At 45.0% G+C, this 17541-nt stretch overlaps 1 protein-coding gene across 1 annotated transcript in view; it reads right to left on the reverse strand.

Moving 5' to 3' along the window:
* Positions 1-17541, reverse strand: part of ICE1 (interactor of little elongation complex ELL subunit 1) — a 57006-nt gene that overhangs the window by 3592 nt on the left and 35873 nt on the right. Inside the window, exons 16-19 of the mRNA XM_066579133.1 lie at positions 14886-15046; positions 13113-13303; positions 8899-9005; positions 7088-7186 (exon numbers count right to left, since the gene is read on the reverse strand). Of these exons, the coding sequence (XP_066435230.1) occupies positions 7088-7186; positions 8899-9005; positions 13113-13303; positions 14886-15046 (558 nt within the window). The remainder of the gene's footprint in view (positions 1-7087; positions 7187-8898; positions 9006-13112; positions 13304-14885; positions 15047-17541) is intronic.

A 17541-nucleotide genomic window follows, 5' to 3' on the forward strand; every position in this document is an offset into this window, starting at 1 on the left:
TTGCTGGAAGTTTTATTTCACCCTTCTTACGCAGAATCAACCTTTTCAAGCACAACTGTAGGACGTTGGTTGGCCATGTATCAGTGGGATCAGCGGCAGCTTAGCTTCGCTGGGACAGTCTGCTCTCTGCTCATTGTTACCAGATGAAGATTTCCTACGAATGAGAAAGGTAAATTGCTGCGCTTTCCGATTTGCGGACAGATTGCCTCCACTGCCCTCCACTCATAGATACAATGTGTGTTACCCGTGCGGATACCCAAATACTTATTAGTTGACTTGGCTATAGCGACCGAAGTGTTTTAGATGCATCACTTATCTGGATGAACTCTTGGCGAAAGCTCTAAGAATTTACCCCAAAACCTGATAAGGCTCCAAAAACTTCTAGAAGCGTCAGCACAGATTTGAGGTCTCTGAATGGTTTCACTGGTAGTAAGAGCGCATCTCCGAACAAAAATGTAAAAGTCAAAGCTTCTTTATTTCCCACCTGGATACCTTCTATTCTCTCACCTTAAGTTCCCAGGGATAGTTTAACCCCTTAATGACGCAGCCCCCTTTCCCCCCCCCCCCCCCATTTTCGTTTTTTCCTCCCCTCTTTTAAAAAGTTGTAACTCCTTTGATTATCCATCGCCGTCGCTGTATGAGGGCTTGTTTTTTGCAGGACGAGTTGTATTTTTGTAATGGTGCCATTTAGTGTACCATATAATGTACGGAAAGACTTTTAAAAAAATTCTAAGTGGAGTAAAAAAAAAAAAAAAAAAGACATTCCGCCATCTTTCAGTGCATCTTGTTTGTACGGCGCACAAACTGCAACAAAAGTGACATAACTTTATTCTACAGGTCGGTACGATTACTACGATGCCAAACTTGTATCGTTTCTTTTTTGCTGTACCACTTTTAGCTTTTTTCAAAGACATTTCATTTTTTAAAATTATTTTCTGCTGCATCTTTAGCGCGCAATAACTTTTTTAGTTTTCTGTTGTAGTTGTGCGAGGGCTCATTTTTTGTGGGATGTCCTGTAGTTTACGTTTGTACTATTTGGAACGCATATGACTTTGTGACCGCTTTTTATTCCATTTTTTCTGGGAGACAGGGTGACTGAAAAAGTGCATTTCTGGCGTTCTGAATTTTTTATTTATTTTTTCGGACAGCGGTTACCGTGTGGGATAAATATCGCACTACTTTGATAGATCGGACGTTTACGGACACTGCAATACCAAATATGTATTTTTGTTTTAATGATTTAGATTTTTTATAGATATGGCAAATGGGGGGCGATTTAAACTTTTTTTTTTTTTTTTTTTACAATTAAAAAAACTTTATTGCTCTTATTTTAACTTTTTTTTTTTTTAAGCCCCCCTGGGGGACCGCAACTAGCGATACTTTGATCGCTCCTGCAGTATGATGTAATGCATTACATCATACTGCAATCTGACAGGCAGTCTATCAAGCCACCCCACGGGGATGGTTTGATAGGCAGCCTGCTAAGGCATCCTGGGGCCTTTCAGAAGGACCCTTGCTGCCATGACACCCGCACGGCTACCTGTAATCTCATGTGGGAGGGGGGGGGGGGGGGGTAGGGGACCCCTGAACTTAGTTTGGGGCATTTAAAGGGTTAATGGCCACGATCGACCGCGCAGTCCATTGCAGCTATTGCCCGTAGGTGTCAGCTGTAATAAACAGCTGACACCCATGCTGCACGATCACTCTTCATACATAGGCCGCCGATACAGGCCGTCAAAAGGCGTATCGGCGGTCGTTAGGGGTTAAACAAGAGCCACAATGGGCAATCCTGGAGGGTTCCTTTTAGTAATGGGAATTAGGATAAGAAGCCAGCTGTATATATTCCTGCTGAGGGGGTTTGTAAAGGATATATGTATAACAGAGGCATACTATCTTCATTCTATCCATAACCCTGCCCAACCATCCCACAACACGTTCTGAAAGGCCTTCTCTGCCTCAATATCAAGTATCCCCAGGGATGGGCGAGCCGATCTTCCCATTATCCAGTATGGACAATACTATTCATGATGTTGACTATTGCCCTTCATACTTCATGCTCCATTTTAATGAAGTCAGGGGAGAATTTCTGATCTGGTTTTAGTTAATAGTGTCACCGTAGCAGTTAATCCTTTTATTAAATTATTAAACCTACCACCGAAAGGACCACAAATTATAAAACTTAACTTTTATTATATTTCAAATGTTAAAAAGGCGAACCAATCAGTTTCTATTGTGACCTCGGTCACACTAAACTAAAAAACAAAGGTGTTCATCCAGTGCAACTGAACAGAGTTGATTAAGACAGCGCAGGTGGCTGGTTGTGTGTTACGTGTGCTCCATCCTGATGAAACAATCATACTATCAGATTGTAGAAACGCGTTGATGGAGGTGGGGGGACGGGTACCATGGACCTTATACCTCTCATGAAATTGATTATATAGCCAATAGAGTTTCAATAGCATCAACTCGGGCTATTAGTGACAGAGATTATCTAAATGGGCATCAGTATAAAATACAGCCTAGTGGATGACAATTGGTTATAAGACTAGGAACGGGACGACGCAGCTCTTATTTCCTACTCATAATCTTTATAGGAGACAATGAGCATGCAGAAATAACTCTGATGGCTGTGGGCTATAGGTTGTGTGTGAACTGATATTGCATCAGTATGAGACTAATGATGCAATAAGATTGTACCAGGCAGTATATTGTGGTGACACTTGAAATAAAGGTGTCACGCTAACACTACCTGTAGGAGAGTTCACATACAATATTATTAGATCTATATGTGGGTTAACCCCCACTGGTGCATGTAGACACTTGTAATAACAGAAAGGACAGTGTGTTACCTAAAATAAAATACACACTAGAGATAGATGAATTTTGCTTTATAATATAAAAGGGATATATATCACCACGCTGCATTTCATCTTATATTTAAACTCGCATGAGTGTGACGTTTCATCTAATGGGGATAGATTATACACACTGTCCATACCCTATCAATACGTGGACTGACCCTCATCAGTGTGGTTAGACACTTATGACAACTAAGAGGATAGTGTGTTACCTACACAAGGGTGCACACTAGAAATAGAGGAAGTTGTGTCCCTTAAAGTGACACATACCTTCATAATGCATTCTATCTGACATTTAAGTGTGCATAAATGTGACGCTTGAAATAATAGGGATACACTATATATATTCTGTCCTCAGTGTGACACGCATGATCCTACTGCATACTACCGAACAGCCGAAGTATCAAAGTCTGCCTGCACAGAACAGTAGAGGCAAACAACTTAATATCAGATTATTAGTATTGACTCGAGATTCAAAGTCATTGATATAACCATTTTGCTCATCTTGGGATATAGTGAATCATCGCTGACTTAAATTATCAGTGGCATCAGCAGTGGATACTGTCATATCAATTATTGTGATAGACCACTGTGGACCACGTCTGCACTGGATGAACACCTTTGTTTTTTAGTTTAGTGTGACCGAGGTCACAATAGAAACTGATTGGTTTGCCTTTTTAACATTTGAAATATAATAAAAGTTAAGTTTTATAATTTGTGGTCCTTTCAAAGGTGATAGGTTTTAGCTAATAGAATTTTGATATAGCCCCTTAAAGTATTGCTCGCATGTCTGACAAAAAAGCTATAATACCAAGTAGTTTTGGACCAACTCTAGCTGCTATAGAGAAAAGTAACAGACAAGGGATGCGGTTCAGTCTTGACAAACATCCAACCACGGCAATGTATGTCAAGAGGGCCTAAAAGTACAAAAGGATACAAGATAAAACTATATGTGGGAAAAATAATCATGTATCAGTCAACACTGCATACTCAACCTCTGTAGGGTGGAAAGAAAGGCATATGCCTTGCATATGTGTCTCTCCAGGATGCGAGGAGCGACCTCCTCCTCCCCGTCCCACATCCTGCCCTGCTGACACCTCCATCGGCCTGTTGAAGCTACAATGCGGAGCTTGGAGGAGTATATCATACAATATATAAGCCTGGCTTCGCTCAGTAGGCCTTTAACAAGGTAGAACTGCAGACTTTTGCATTTATCTCCAGGGAAAAAAAAAAATCTGTAAAGATGTTGATTAGCATATTCTTAAAGCATAGAAGGTGCTGCTGCTCTCGGGCTAAACGGGTCATTGTATCTCAGTGTTTGAGGTTCAAGAACTTGGCAAAGAAGGTTCTAGGTGGAGATCCAGGTGGAGGTGTCCTTTCAAAAGTATGTATGGCCGAAGGTTTATCTTTATCTTGTTGATCAGGAGATCTTCCAAAAGGGTGACTGATAAGGCCCCTCAGCAGACCTATCAATCTTAGGTTATAGCACCTCAGATCAAGTTCCTGATCATCAAGTGGCTGTCTCAATTTCTCAAAGCGAGACAAGGAGGCCCACGTAAGTAGATGTAGAGCTCACTGACTCTTTGCTCAACCTGTTCTATAGTTTGTTGAGTGATGTCAACCATCATCTTCTCAATTTTTGTGGGGAGGTATGATGGACACTCTTGAACAGCATGGAGAACCTTCTTCAGGCTTCGTTCACACTAGCGCCGTCTGCGCACATTAGAGGTACACACAGAAAGAGCTTCTATAAGAGCCAATGGTTTCCTATAGAAGCGTTCACATGAAGGAATTTTAGATGTGCTAAATACTTGCACCAATCAAAGATAGGGCATGTGTGGCTAAAATGTCCACATCGCAGGACCGTGCCGCATGATACGATAGGGCCTGACCTATGTTTGGTGCGAGCTGCGCAGGACTTCCCATTGACTCCAATGGGAGCCGGAGTTTATGGAAACTCTGCAGGAAAAGATTTCTGCCGACCGATGGAATACCCCACTGCTTACAGCAGGACATTTACCACCTGCTGCCCAGAAGCACATTTTAAATGTCCCACTATGAACTCCTGGTAGTCCCCGCGGTGACGAGGGGACTCCCCAAGGGTTCCCTTAATCACCGCGGATATTAACAGGAATTTAAAGCGGGACATGTAAAATGTGCTTCTGGGCAGCAGGTTTTAAATATCCTGCTGTGCAGTAGGGGACTCCCTCCACGTCTCTCCTTAACAGATTTCCCTATAGCGGGGGAGAGAGGCTACGGGGTTACAGGACTTTCCCCAAGAGCATGTGAGGGGGAAGTGAGAGGCTATGGTTTAATCCACCATATCATGGAGAGAGAGCAGATTACCCATAGCAGGGAGACACAGAGTGGGGATATGGGTTAATACCCCATAGCCCCGCTCTCTCTCCCTGCTATGGGGAAATCCCGAAGTCCTGTTGGCTTCTTCTCTCTCCTCCTGGAGCAGCTGCCCTTTCACACAATTTTTAGCGCAGTATAGGCACGATTTTTTTCACACAGCTATACTGCGCTAAAACAGCGCTCGTGTGAATGAGGTCCCAAAGGTATGTTGAAGGTTCAGACTCCGGCTCTACTGGGGAAAGCTGGAGTAGCTTGTTGTGCCGTGCCAAGAGTCTCCAACCTCTGAAAACCCTCCAGCTGCTCCTCCGGGTGGATGTATTTAGCGGGCGCTAGCATACAGTCAGTCACTTCTAATGTCTAAAGAAAACAGAGCTGATTGTGCTTTATTACAATGATGCACAAAAACCAATATTCAATGGGGCACCTCCCAGAATAAGCTAAATTATAACTACCCATTAATTACACTAGTTGTAAATCATAGGACCCAGAAGTGCAGATGTCAAACAAAGGCACTCAGGAGTAGTCAGAGGAAGCTGGGAACGAGGTATTTAGGGCATCTATTCTAGTAAACCAGAGTCTTTAGAAGGCCAGATAGATCCAAAGTGTTGGGGTGTCTTTATATAAGAATCTCCTTATGAGGAAGCATGGGGTGCCCCAATAGTATCCCCAAATGCCCAGAGGGAGAAAGAGCTTAGATTGACAGCAACTGAATGGCAACCCTTCAAAACGAGCCATACTTGTTTTCTAATTGTACTGTCATGAACGTGGCTAGCATTTAACACTGAGGTTTTTAGGGCTTATTTATACAAGCATATATCGGTCAGGTTTTCATGCCCGGCCGATCCACGCTTCCCTCTAAGCAGTCCCCCCTTCCCTCCCCTCTCATCGGCTCTCTGCCTCTTTCCTCCAGTCCGGCGTTTGCAATCGGAGGGGTGGGACAGGGGCGGAGCCAAGCTTTGCTCTGTCCCACCCACTCCCGCTGCAGGCTATGAACAAGGGGTGGGAGCTTAGCTTTGCCCCCGTCGTGCCCACTCCCATTACAAACTGCTTTGAGGGGAGGAGAAAGGCAGAGAGCGGTGAGTGGGTGGGAAGGGGGGACATGACTGCTTAGATGGAAACTTATATCGACCGGCCGATATACGCTTGTGTAAATAAGCCCTTAGAGTCTAAGATATAGCTCTTGGGGTTTTTTTGCTATTTCTCTGAGCATTGCAGTGTCTGACTTTGGGTGAATTTGCTGGGACATCCACTCCAGGGAAACAGTCTTGAATGTTTTCTACTTGAGAATAATCTCACTGCAAAATCATGGACTTCAAACTGTTTGGAAATGGCCTAATAACCCTTCCCAAATTGATGGGCAGCAACAATTGCTTCTCCAAGAGCGCTGCTGATGTGCTTCTTTCTTGGCATTGTGTTAAGTCATGCCTGAGTGCACCAGACCAGCAAACTGCCAAAACGTCTGCTTTTATGAAGGTAGTCACACCTGCTGATGATCAATTAATGAACACTATTTTGGCTAACAGCACGTGGCTGTTACTTCCCTCTTAATTCTTATAGAAGCATTAAGGGCTAATGCCCACGGAAGGATTATCGCTGCGGAATACGCACTTAGGCACATCTTGTGTCTGGATGATCACCGAGGAGCACAGATGTAGCTGGACAATAACGGCTTCTCAGTTAGCGAGTCACCTCGTTTCCCAATCCGGCCACGTCTACCCTGAGAATTTCATAGTAATAGAGTCGGAGTTCCGTATTCAACTTTTATAAACTGTTATAAAGTGATCAGCACAGAATGTAGCAGCTAACAAGTTAAATGCTCCAAGTATGCGGTAGAGTTGGCTATGTAAGCAAGTGGTACAAGAACAGCTTACCTTCCTCATTTGCATGGCTGATGAATGTGACGATAACTGAAGTAATATTCTTCACAGCAGTAAAAAACCCTTCTTTCAGACCCATCTGACACAGATGCCCTTTAACCAACCAAACAATGGATAGAAAGTTAGATTTAGTGCTTTTATACAATTGGAGTTCATTACGTTTGGCGATGGAGCTGGCAGCCACCGGTATGACAGTAACTCCTGCAGAGGCTTGTCTTTCTTTAAATTAACTAATTTATTGGTAACTTAAATGTTGCCCTTCCATAAACAACCCCAACACAAGTCACGTATCCACCTCCCATCCGTATATACAAGCCACAATGCTAATCCATAATCTAGCTCATACAATTTTCATTTCAGCCTTTTTTTAAAAAAAAACCAACTCAGTCATTTCCCTCTATTGTAAAGTATTGACCTAGTGCTAGTATATGCCATCTCTTTATGATCCGTGGAGGTCCTACCTCTGGGAGGCTTACTGATCCCGATAATGAAGGGGCCACATTGCCGGTTTAGTATCTCCTAAGCTTTATCTACATGGCAACGCTCCCAGCAACCTGGTTGTGCAGGAATGACAGCGCATTCACTTACCAACGCAGCGAGTGGCTGGAAGTGCAGCTGCTCAGAAAAAAGTGAATGGGATGCAGCGCCCCCCCACCCCACTGATCAGTGTGACGGCATACCATATTATAAAGTGATGGTGCAATGCAATCACTTAAGATGAGAAGACACCTTTAAAGGGTTATTCCCACAATCAGGAGTATCCCTCATATCCTCAGACTTTAAAAAAAATAAATAATGCAAATGCATTCATTAAAAATGTGCATGCCTTACCGAGGTTGAGTGTGCGCCCCGAGGCTTCCTGCCCAACGGCAGATCTCTGTGAGCTGATGAACATGCGCATTGTACTCGACAGCAGAAGGGAACGAGCATGTACCCGAGGAGGATGCCATGACCAGGAGTGTTAGTGAAACCTGGAGGAGAGGACCACGCTGCTGTGGTGTGCGCGGGGGGAAGCGGGGAGATAAGGGACACGTCTACCAACACTCCTGACCGCCTAGACCAGCTGGACTTTATTCTGTGTGTACTGTGAAGTCTTAGCCACTACCCGCCGATAGTCACTGACCTCTATGTATAGTGAAGCGAGTCCACTGCATTCATGCTGGCTTCAAAGGCTAAGTTAGTTCCCCCCAAGCAAAGTGTGCTCAAGAGGATGAAAACCAGACAGGAGGTTGATGGCAACACGCTTCTGTAAGTTCTGCCAACCCATGAGGGTACAGTAGTTTATTAAAAGCCGTCAGATTGTGGGACAGCCCCCCGTATTGCCCTTTTCAGCTTTTCCAGTTCCTCAACCCCATTATAACGAAGAGACAAATAGTTCCGTTTGTGTTTATAATAGAAAGTTAACGGATTATAAAAAAATCTGAACTAAAAAGGTGGTTTCGTGTCTGCGGCAGGGATTGCACTTTCCTGCTCCATTCAAGAACGGAACCAAAAAGCGTCAGCAGACCCCATAGACTATAATGGGGTCCGTCCACCTTCTGCCCAGCGGCCCGGCTTTGGGACTGAACGAGAAGCTCTGCATGCTGCGCTTTTACTTACGGTATTTTCAGCTGGATCTGCCACAAAGCCTCTGGATGGAGGTCCTGCCGCAGATGTGAGACCGGCCTAATCAAGTGCAGTTCTATCTACTACATAGTACATTTATAACTCAATTGTTAAAGGGATGGTGGGTAAGCGGCGGGCTCTGTAGGATCAGCAGGAAGCGCGGTGCGTTTATGTGTCAGCCAATATTGGAAAACACTTACCAATCAGACGAAGCACAGTAGCGACAATTATGTCCGGCACAAATTGGAGAGTCAAGTTCCCCTTCTTACGCTTTACCCACTTATCCAATATTGGCCAAAGTTCTTTACTGAGGGGGGAAAAGTACAGAAGAGAGATAACAGACTGAGGGTGTGGTCCGCGCACATGAGGTGTCATCGGTCTGAAAACCGGACGATAATAGCGCCCATTCACATGAAGTTAAATAATTTATACATCACATTAAACGCACCGTAAACAAGACTCTTCACCGGATGTCACAGGATCCCTTTATTATATTCAGACCCTCCAACATGGTCTCTAATATCTGAAAGTTGCAGAGTACGAAGCTCCATGATAAGCTACTGGGTGCTGCCAGGGACTCTTAGCGGTGTCCCTGGTGGTTAGGATTACTAACCCCAAGAGCCGACTTCATAGTTGTCATAACTACTAACTCCTTGAGCCACGGTGTACTACAGTCTGAGAACGCTCCCTAATGGTATGTCATGTCTCCATGTTCAGTCATTACGTAGCTCATCATTGTTGGCTTGGCTCCATATTGATGCTTCCCACCCCAGGCTTTTTGATTCCTGTTTTTATTTTCACCATGGCCTTAGTATAATCGTTTGTAAAGTATTGCCTTGTCTCCTTATGATCCTCCTAATCCTTAAGTGAATTTAACCATTTATAGCCCTTTCGGACAGCTAGGTACTATCTGTATTGTGAGTTTAGAAACCCTTTTCTTTACTAACATGTAGCAAGGAGGATACATCTTTACACATGGAGTAATGTTCGTCTCCATGAAATCACTGCTATGACGGTCCCGGGCATACAAGACACACGAGGGTCCAAGTTAAATGGAGGACACTGCAATCAGTCGGTATAGGCTGCTGCAACTAAGAGGAAGGCGCTAGCCCAAATATGTTCACTCCTCCTAGACAGGTTATACTCCTCCTGCAAACACCCAGCTAATTAGTTTGTACATGAACAATAGAAGATAAACCGGAAGACCTGCAATAAAACGCTTGATGGATCAGAACTGTGAAAATATGGATTCAGTAAAAGACAGCAGCAGAAGGATGAAACCCAGAGGGGGCGCCGTGACTCAGTGAACGCAGAGGATTACAGGAGAGTAGCAAATACTTTATCTCACTTGTCTTATTGGGAAAGGAGGGCAGAAAACCACATTAATCTAGTACAACAAAATTGGAAAGGGAGGCGCGACACCGCGCAAAAGGCCATCGAGAACAATCAAACAGAAGCCATGGATGCTATCTGGACAGATAAAAAGCGAGTTGAACTAGAAGAAGGATGTTTGAAAGGGACAGGTCAGAAGAGCTGTAACCACATCCAGACCGTGTGAAAAATAGGACCAAGAGAGGGCTGACCTTAAAGTAGAGGAGAGTCCTGCAAAGCTCACTTCAGAGGGTTGAGGATGTGGACACCATGAAGAACTGAAGCATACGTCTTCTCCCTTTTAATGAGATTTTTTTTCCCCTGTAGAGCTAGAACTGAGAATAAGATCTGGGGGAAACAGAAAGTAGTGGACTACTTTGGTACAAATCAGAGCTCTCGCCCCCAGAGAGTATCTAGTCCAGTCTTGGAATCCGGAAAGAGGAGAACCATGAGATTACATCTGTAGACTGGAGAAACTGCCCAGACGTTGAAGAGCACAGATACCCACCAAGTTCAGTAGAGAATTCTCACTATGGTATCTTTCTGCAGAGGAAACCTGGTCTTTTCAATATGACCTGGGAAGCTTTGGAGTAAAGAAACCATGTTTATTCCTATGAAGACGTGTATGCCAACAGACAGAGGTAACTTTGGCCAGTTGAGAAACCATCTGGTCTACTGTAGAAAGTTGCTACTAGGTAGTCTAGTTGTTGGGTAGTCTGCATACATCCAGGCGCTTGGAGTGGGAGAAAACCCGTCTTAGACTTCCACTGTTTAAGCGGACTTTGCAAAACTCCAAGTGCACAGCAGAAACTTTGGGAGAAGGTTTCATTTTCAGAATGGAGATGCCCTCACACCTACTAGTGGGTCCATGGTCTTGATTTGGTGCATCTCCTGGATGGCAAACTCCAGATTTAAGACTGTGCACCATGACAGTCATTCTGGAGGTCTGCTCAGCATTTACGTTTGATGCAGGACTATAGACAACTCCCTGTAATTAGTTTCTATGCCACTGAGAGGGGGCATCAGAGCGAACCCTCTTATGTCACTGTAGGCCTTCTCCTTTTTATGCTGTATGAAGTTTAGGAAGCCTTCCCACTAACGTTCAGACAGCAGCTGGTTGGGCAGGGATGAGTCAGACAGCTAGTTGAAATTAGACGTAACAGAGACACTTGGGCAGTTTGGCCTCAGCCAGAGACCGTGATTGTGCTCAATCTAGCTCAGTGGGGACTGACCCGGGAAGACGCGGCGGCCACAGATGGCATTCTGGGTGTATAACACAACTACTCCTGCCTGATGCCTGCAATTACTATGTAGCAATGACAGATGCATCACCTAGCAAGAGCAATCTGGAAAACACTTATTTTGCCAATGGAAATGGGGATGTGGCTCAATGAGAAGGAACCATAAGGCTTGTCCTACCAGAATGCGTTAATAAAACAAATAGGAGAATAGTTAATCAATCAGTGATTCTGTGTGCCTGAACTACACACAACCAAAAAACTACATCCAAGGTACAGAAACAATATACAAAGAGTCCTATTTATTACACACACTTTATAAAACATTAAATCAGATAGCAAGCCATGTTGGAAAATCGATATCCGCATGTGTCTGAATAAACTAATCGGTGCCATAATAACTACCATTAATTTAGGTGGGTAGAACATGAGAATAGCAGCGACATAATAATGGGGATACAAACCACCATAGGGGATAGCACACCGTGGCATTTCACGTGAAGCTTCTGTAACAGTGTCCCCCAGGGGGCGGGGCGGCAACGACACGCTGGACTCAGAAGTGCATAAAAACTTACAGCAGTCTTTATTTTGACGTATGCTTCCAGGCAACAAAACGGCAACACAAACGTGCATGCGATATAACAAAACGAAATGCCACACCACGCAGGGTGCTCAGAGGCTTCCTCCTCAGGCTGTCAGGCACTGACTCCTTGGGAGCTGCAGCCTTTTATGCCCCAGTAACTGGGTCAGTGCCTCCAGCTAAGCTTCCTAGGAATCAGGGAAAAAGTGGTGGACTGGACCGCCACCCTGTCAAGACTAAGAGCCTGGGAAAGAGATATACTCCATCCACAACTTCACCCTTTAACTGCCTCCATTTCCTATAGGGGGGTTGGCATTCACTGTAGTGGTTTGTATCCTGATCATTGTGTTGCTGCTATTTTTATGTTTTACCCACTTAAATTCTGTCCTGCGTATGTAGCTTTTTGGTTGTCTATCATAATGCTGATGTTCTAACGCAGTGTTCTAAGGCTGCGGGAGAGGAACCACTGAGGAAGCAGGAGGAGCAGCAGCACCACCACTAGTAACTGAATGAGAAGGGCCCATCGCATACCTTATTTGCAAGCCCAGAAAAGGAGTAGGGCAGGGTAAGCCTAATAGGAGAAGGTTTTAAAAAAGATCACCTCCCTCTACTTCAGTAGGCTGTAATTTAGCCGAGATTGTAAGATACTGCAGGGCCGTGCGTCTAGTAGGCCACAATGCAGCCCAGCCAGACCAAGAGGATGCAGGTTGCTTCCCAGGAGGAGCCAAGTGCAGACCGCTAGCCTGCATGGAAGCCAGAAGCTGAACTTGTAGCCAGGACACAATTCTGCAGTTCTTGCCTGCTGCATCTGGTGGTAGAAGGGCAGAGTACAGTGTGGTCTACTAGGCAGCAATGAGGCCGGGGGCTAGATTTAATTCCTCTACCTCACCATGTGGCCGCAGGATGGAGAAGAGCAGGCAGGAACGCTGGGAGACTACAGGTGAAAACCCGAAGACATATCAGAGAGATGACCTTGTTCGTTTCCCTCGTAGAAGGGAAAGAGAAAAAAAATACTACAATAATAAAAAAGGAGATAAGACCTGCAAAAGCCGGAGAGCTGCGTCTTCCAGATACTAAGCCAGGAGGGATCCTGCCTGCAGGAGGGGTATAGCCTATGTAGCACCCACAGTCTTCTGCAAGCCTCAAGGACAAGACGACACCATTACAATTCCTCTCATCTTGCAGCAGAACATAAGCGGCATTCTGCTGTCATTGAGCGCCATACCTTATGACATTCTCATGAGTCCAGATCCACTTGCGGTGACTGCACAGGAGGTCGACAGCAAACACATATTCCCAAACATTGTCCGTCAGATCCTCTCCGTACGCCTCACTCTGATGGAAGTGGACATCCGGATACAGCTGGATCGCCATAAGGACGCTGTTCAGTAGGACACTTAAGTTCATTGGTGGACTCTGCAAAAAAATTTGAAAACAAGATGAATGATTTCAGTCCGCAACGTCATCCATCGTTTGAGGTTTTATGGCCAAAAGTACATATAATATGCAAAATTAACAAATTTATATTTGACGAAACGCATTAAAAAGTGGTCCTGCCATGTTTGAAAGTTGTTCCCTAACAATAGGGTGAGGGTTAACCTCCACATCAGTGCGGGTCAGACTGCAGAGACCCCAACTAATCCAGAGAACAGGGTTCAGTCATCTGCAGACGTGGGGGCCGAGGTCACACATGCGCCCTGCACCTCCATTCGTGTCTAAGGGGTCTCGCAGACCTGCACTGGATCGCGTTGTTTTCTAATGCCACAATTTTCGAGCGCTGTCTGCTCTATTTTGCCACACCTCATTGCCCATCACAATGATGGGGTGTGCTAAAAGCCGATGTCAGAAGCAGTAACCTGCGTCTAAAAACAACGGTTAAAATTGTGGTAAAACGTCACACCCAAAACCGCAGCGTTTTGCCGACGGCATGAATTTTCAGCCATTTCTGCGTACAGAAAATTCAGTAAATAGTAGCTAAAGGGTTAAACTTTTTTCATAGATCAAAAACAGAAAAATCTATATTATGCAATATATCATAATGGAGAACCAGGCTTCCTCCTCTACTCATCGGACCTGGCGGCTGACTGACGCCAGAGGTCACTCATCAGATACATCGTTGGCTCGTTCAAACCAGAAATCGTCTTCTACCTAGATTGCACATTATCCCCCATTGATACAATAGGGGATAACTTGATCAGTGCGGGTCTTGAGAATCAACAGTTCAACGCCCCCCATCCTCCTCACTTCGGGGTTACTGCACGGAGCTGCGGTCACACAAGTGCGCCAGTGCTCAATTCACCATCAATGGGGCTGCAAAGAGCTGCGCGACACTTGTTTGGGTATTTCCGTCAGCTCCATGGAGATTGTACGCTGGCCATGCATGCTCAGCCAGCACTCCATTCATGACATCACTGGGGGCGGAGATGTGACCCCCATCAATGACAGCCAGAACGGGACACAAGAGTCCTGTTCTGGAAGTTGGCGAGGGTCTCAGCCGTGAGACCCCCACCGATCAGCTAGTTATTCTCTGTCCTATGCACAGGGGATAACTTGCAGTCTTGGTACAACCCCTTTCATAATTGGAGTCCTGCTGCTCAGGACTCCCGGCAATGAGCTCATCGCATGGACGTACTTCATAGGAGATGGGAACGGAACTGCCCTAGCTGATTTCACTCCCATTGAAATCAATGGCAGCTGAAGCTAGCTATTACACAGCCAACATTTCTGCAAATTCTACATTCCAAAGATGGGAATTGTACTGACAGCAGGTCGGGCTAATGGCAAGAACTATGGACTATCCAGCAGCTAGGTCAGCAATAGTTTGTCTGGAAAATCCCTTTAAAATTTTGTCAAACTTAAATTGTCAATGACTATCAAAAGAGAAGCTGGTCCCCATAAGAGGCGCAAAGAAGCAGTATACAGCCTTCACGGGACTACCGGGGAGAAACGAGCGCTATACTGCGGATAGTGGAACACTGAGCTGTCAGCGCACAATTACCTTCTCCCAATTCAGATAAGCACTGAGACAAAAAACAACATCATCTTTCGCCAGGATTTTAAGAAGTGCCTGTATTGCTTTACTGAGCACCCCATGCAGGGACAGAAGGTCGCTCCACGAACTAATGACAAACAGGAGCAGCTTGTCAGGATCTGGAAAATCTAAATGAAGAGAGATTTAAAAAAAAAAAAATTTACATTTGTACATATATACCTAATACAGTCATAAATCATAGGCTGGAAGAGTTGGAAGGGACCTCCGGGGTCATCGGGTCCAACCCCCCCCCCCCCCCCCCCGCTCAGTACAGGATCACTAAATCATCCCAGACAGATGTCTGTCCAGCCTCTGAAGACTTCCATTGAAGGAGAACTCCCCACCTCCCATGGTAACCTGTTCCACTCATTGATCCCTCTCACTGTAATATCTAATTTGTGTCTCCTCCCTTTCAGTTTCATCCCATTGCGTCTAGGCTTTCCTTGTGCAGATGAGAATAGGGCTGATGCCTCTGCACTGTGACAGCCCTTCAGATATTTGTAGACGGCTATTAAGTCTCCTCTCAGCCTTCTCTTCTGCTAAACATTCCCAGATCCTTTAACCGTTCCTCATAGGACATGATTTGCAGACCGCTCACCATCTTGGTAACTCTTCTCTAAAAAAGACATAGACAAACTGGAGCAAATTCAAAGTGGGTTGCCCAGAACTGGACACAGTATTCCAGATGAGGTCTGACTAAGGAAGAGTAGAGGGGATAATGACCTCACATGATCTCGACTCTATGCTTCTCTTAATACATCCCAGAATTGTGTTTGCCTTTTTGGCTGCTGCATCACATTGTTGACTCATGTTCAGTCTATTATCTATTAGTATACCCAAGTCTTTTTCACATGTGTTGCTGCTTAGCTCAATTCCTCCCATTCTGTATGCACTTTTTTCATTTTTCTTGCCCAGAGGTAGGACTTTGCATTTCTTCTTTATAAATACCATTCTGTTAGTCGCCGCCCACTGTTCAAGCTCTTCTAGATCTTTTTGAATTCTTCTTCTGTTGTTGTTGTTGTTAGCCATTTAGTCATTCACGACCATCAGTGACCCTAAAGGCTCTCTCCCTCCAGGTTTATCGGTTTTGCTTCTTTCAGTTGTGTGATATCCATGCCAGTATAAGCTCTGACCATATCAGCCATCGTGTCGTTGGGCGGCCGGGTTTTTTTTTGCCACTAATCTGTCCAAGCATTATAGATTTTTCTTATGACTCTGCTTGCATTACATGACCAAAATCCATGAGTCTGAGTCCGGTCATCTTGCCCTCCAGTGATATATCAGGTCTTATAGATTCAGGACTCCTCTGTTTGTTACTCTCACCATCCAGGACATACACAGCAGCTTTCGCAGCACCACAGCTCAAACGCATCAATCCTCAGATCAGCTTTTTTTGCAGTCCAGCTTTCACATTCATACATGGCTCTGGGGAAAACGATGGTTTGCACTCTCTAGTATTAGCTATCCCTTCTAGCTTTGTTTAGTTTCCCATCAATTCCCTCCTCCAGATCATTTATAACAATGTTGAACAACACTGGGCCTAGGACAGAGCCTTGTGGTACCCCACTTGATACGTTCTTCCACTTGGATGTGCAGCCATTTATGACCACTCTGAGTACGATCACTCAGCCAGTTGTGAATCCACCTAACAGTTGTCATGTCAGTCCCATATTTGGTCATTTTTTCATTAATTATGGTAATTAGATACTTTATCAAATACTTTAGTAAGGTCAAGATATACTATATCCACCGCATTCCCGGATTCTTTACATAATACGACCCTACAGCAGACGGCTCGGCCACATCTGTGTTTAACCTGCATTAAAGGGGTTGTCTCACGGCGAACATCAAAATTTTACAGTAGCCCATTCCCCGTGTCACCCCCCTGGCATAAAATAGCATTTTAAAGCGGTTTTTAAACCGCTTGCTACTCACCGATGTGATGAAAGATGAACTTATAAAATTCTTCTCCCAAGATGGCCCTGGTCCTTTCCCAGGGATGCACTGCGGTTTTCTCCCATGGTGCACCACGGGTCTTCTCCCATGGTGCACCATGGGCTCTGTGCGTTCCATTGCCGATTTCAGCCTCCTGATTGGCTGGAATTCGCACACGTGATGGGGCGGAGCTACGCGATGACGCCTAGAAGGGGCGGAGCCAGAACGCCGCTCGTGCCCGGACCGTCCAGAAGGGAGAAGACCCTTCTGCGCAAGCGCATCTAAAAAAGCAAGAAGACCCTGAAATTAGACGGAGCCATGGAGACGGGGACGCCAGCAACGGAGCAGGTAAGTGAATAACTTCTGTATGGCTCATATTTAATGCACGATGTACATTACAAAGTGCATTAATATGGCCATACAGAAGTGCTTAACCCCACTTGCTTTCGTGAGACAACCCCTTTAAGATTTTCTGTCCCAGTGTTCGTTTTTTCAAGGAGAAACAAACACTTCCTTCTCCCCCATTAACAGCCACGTCCCTTTTCGCTACATATTTTACCCTGGCCACGCCATTCTTAGTAGACTCAATACCACCACACGAGAAAACCGCACAAAAAGGTGAAAGTTTTTGGAAAACTTGCTCATTTGCCTTATGCTGCCCTCTAGGGTTATGCATCTAGTTTCCAAC

This window comes from Eleutherodactylus coqui, chromosome 9 (assembly GCF_035609145.1).
Source record: "Eleutherodactylus coqui strain aEleCoq1 chromosome 9, aEleCoq1.hap1, whole genome shotgun sequence".
NCBI classification, from domain to species: domain Eukaryota; kingdom Metazoa; phylum Chordata; class Amphibia; order Anura; family Eleutherodactylidae; genus Eleutherodactylus; species Eleutherodactylus coqui.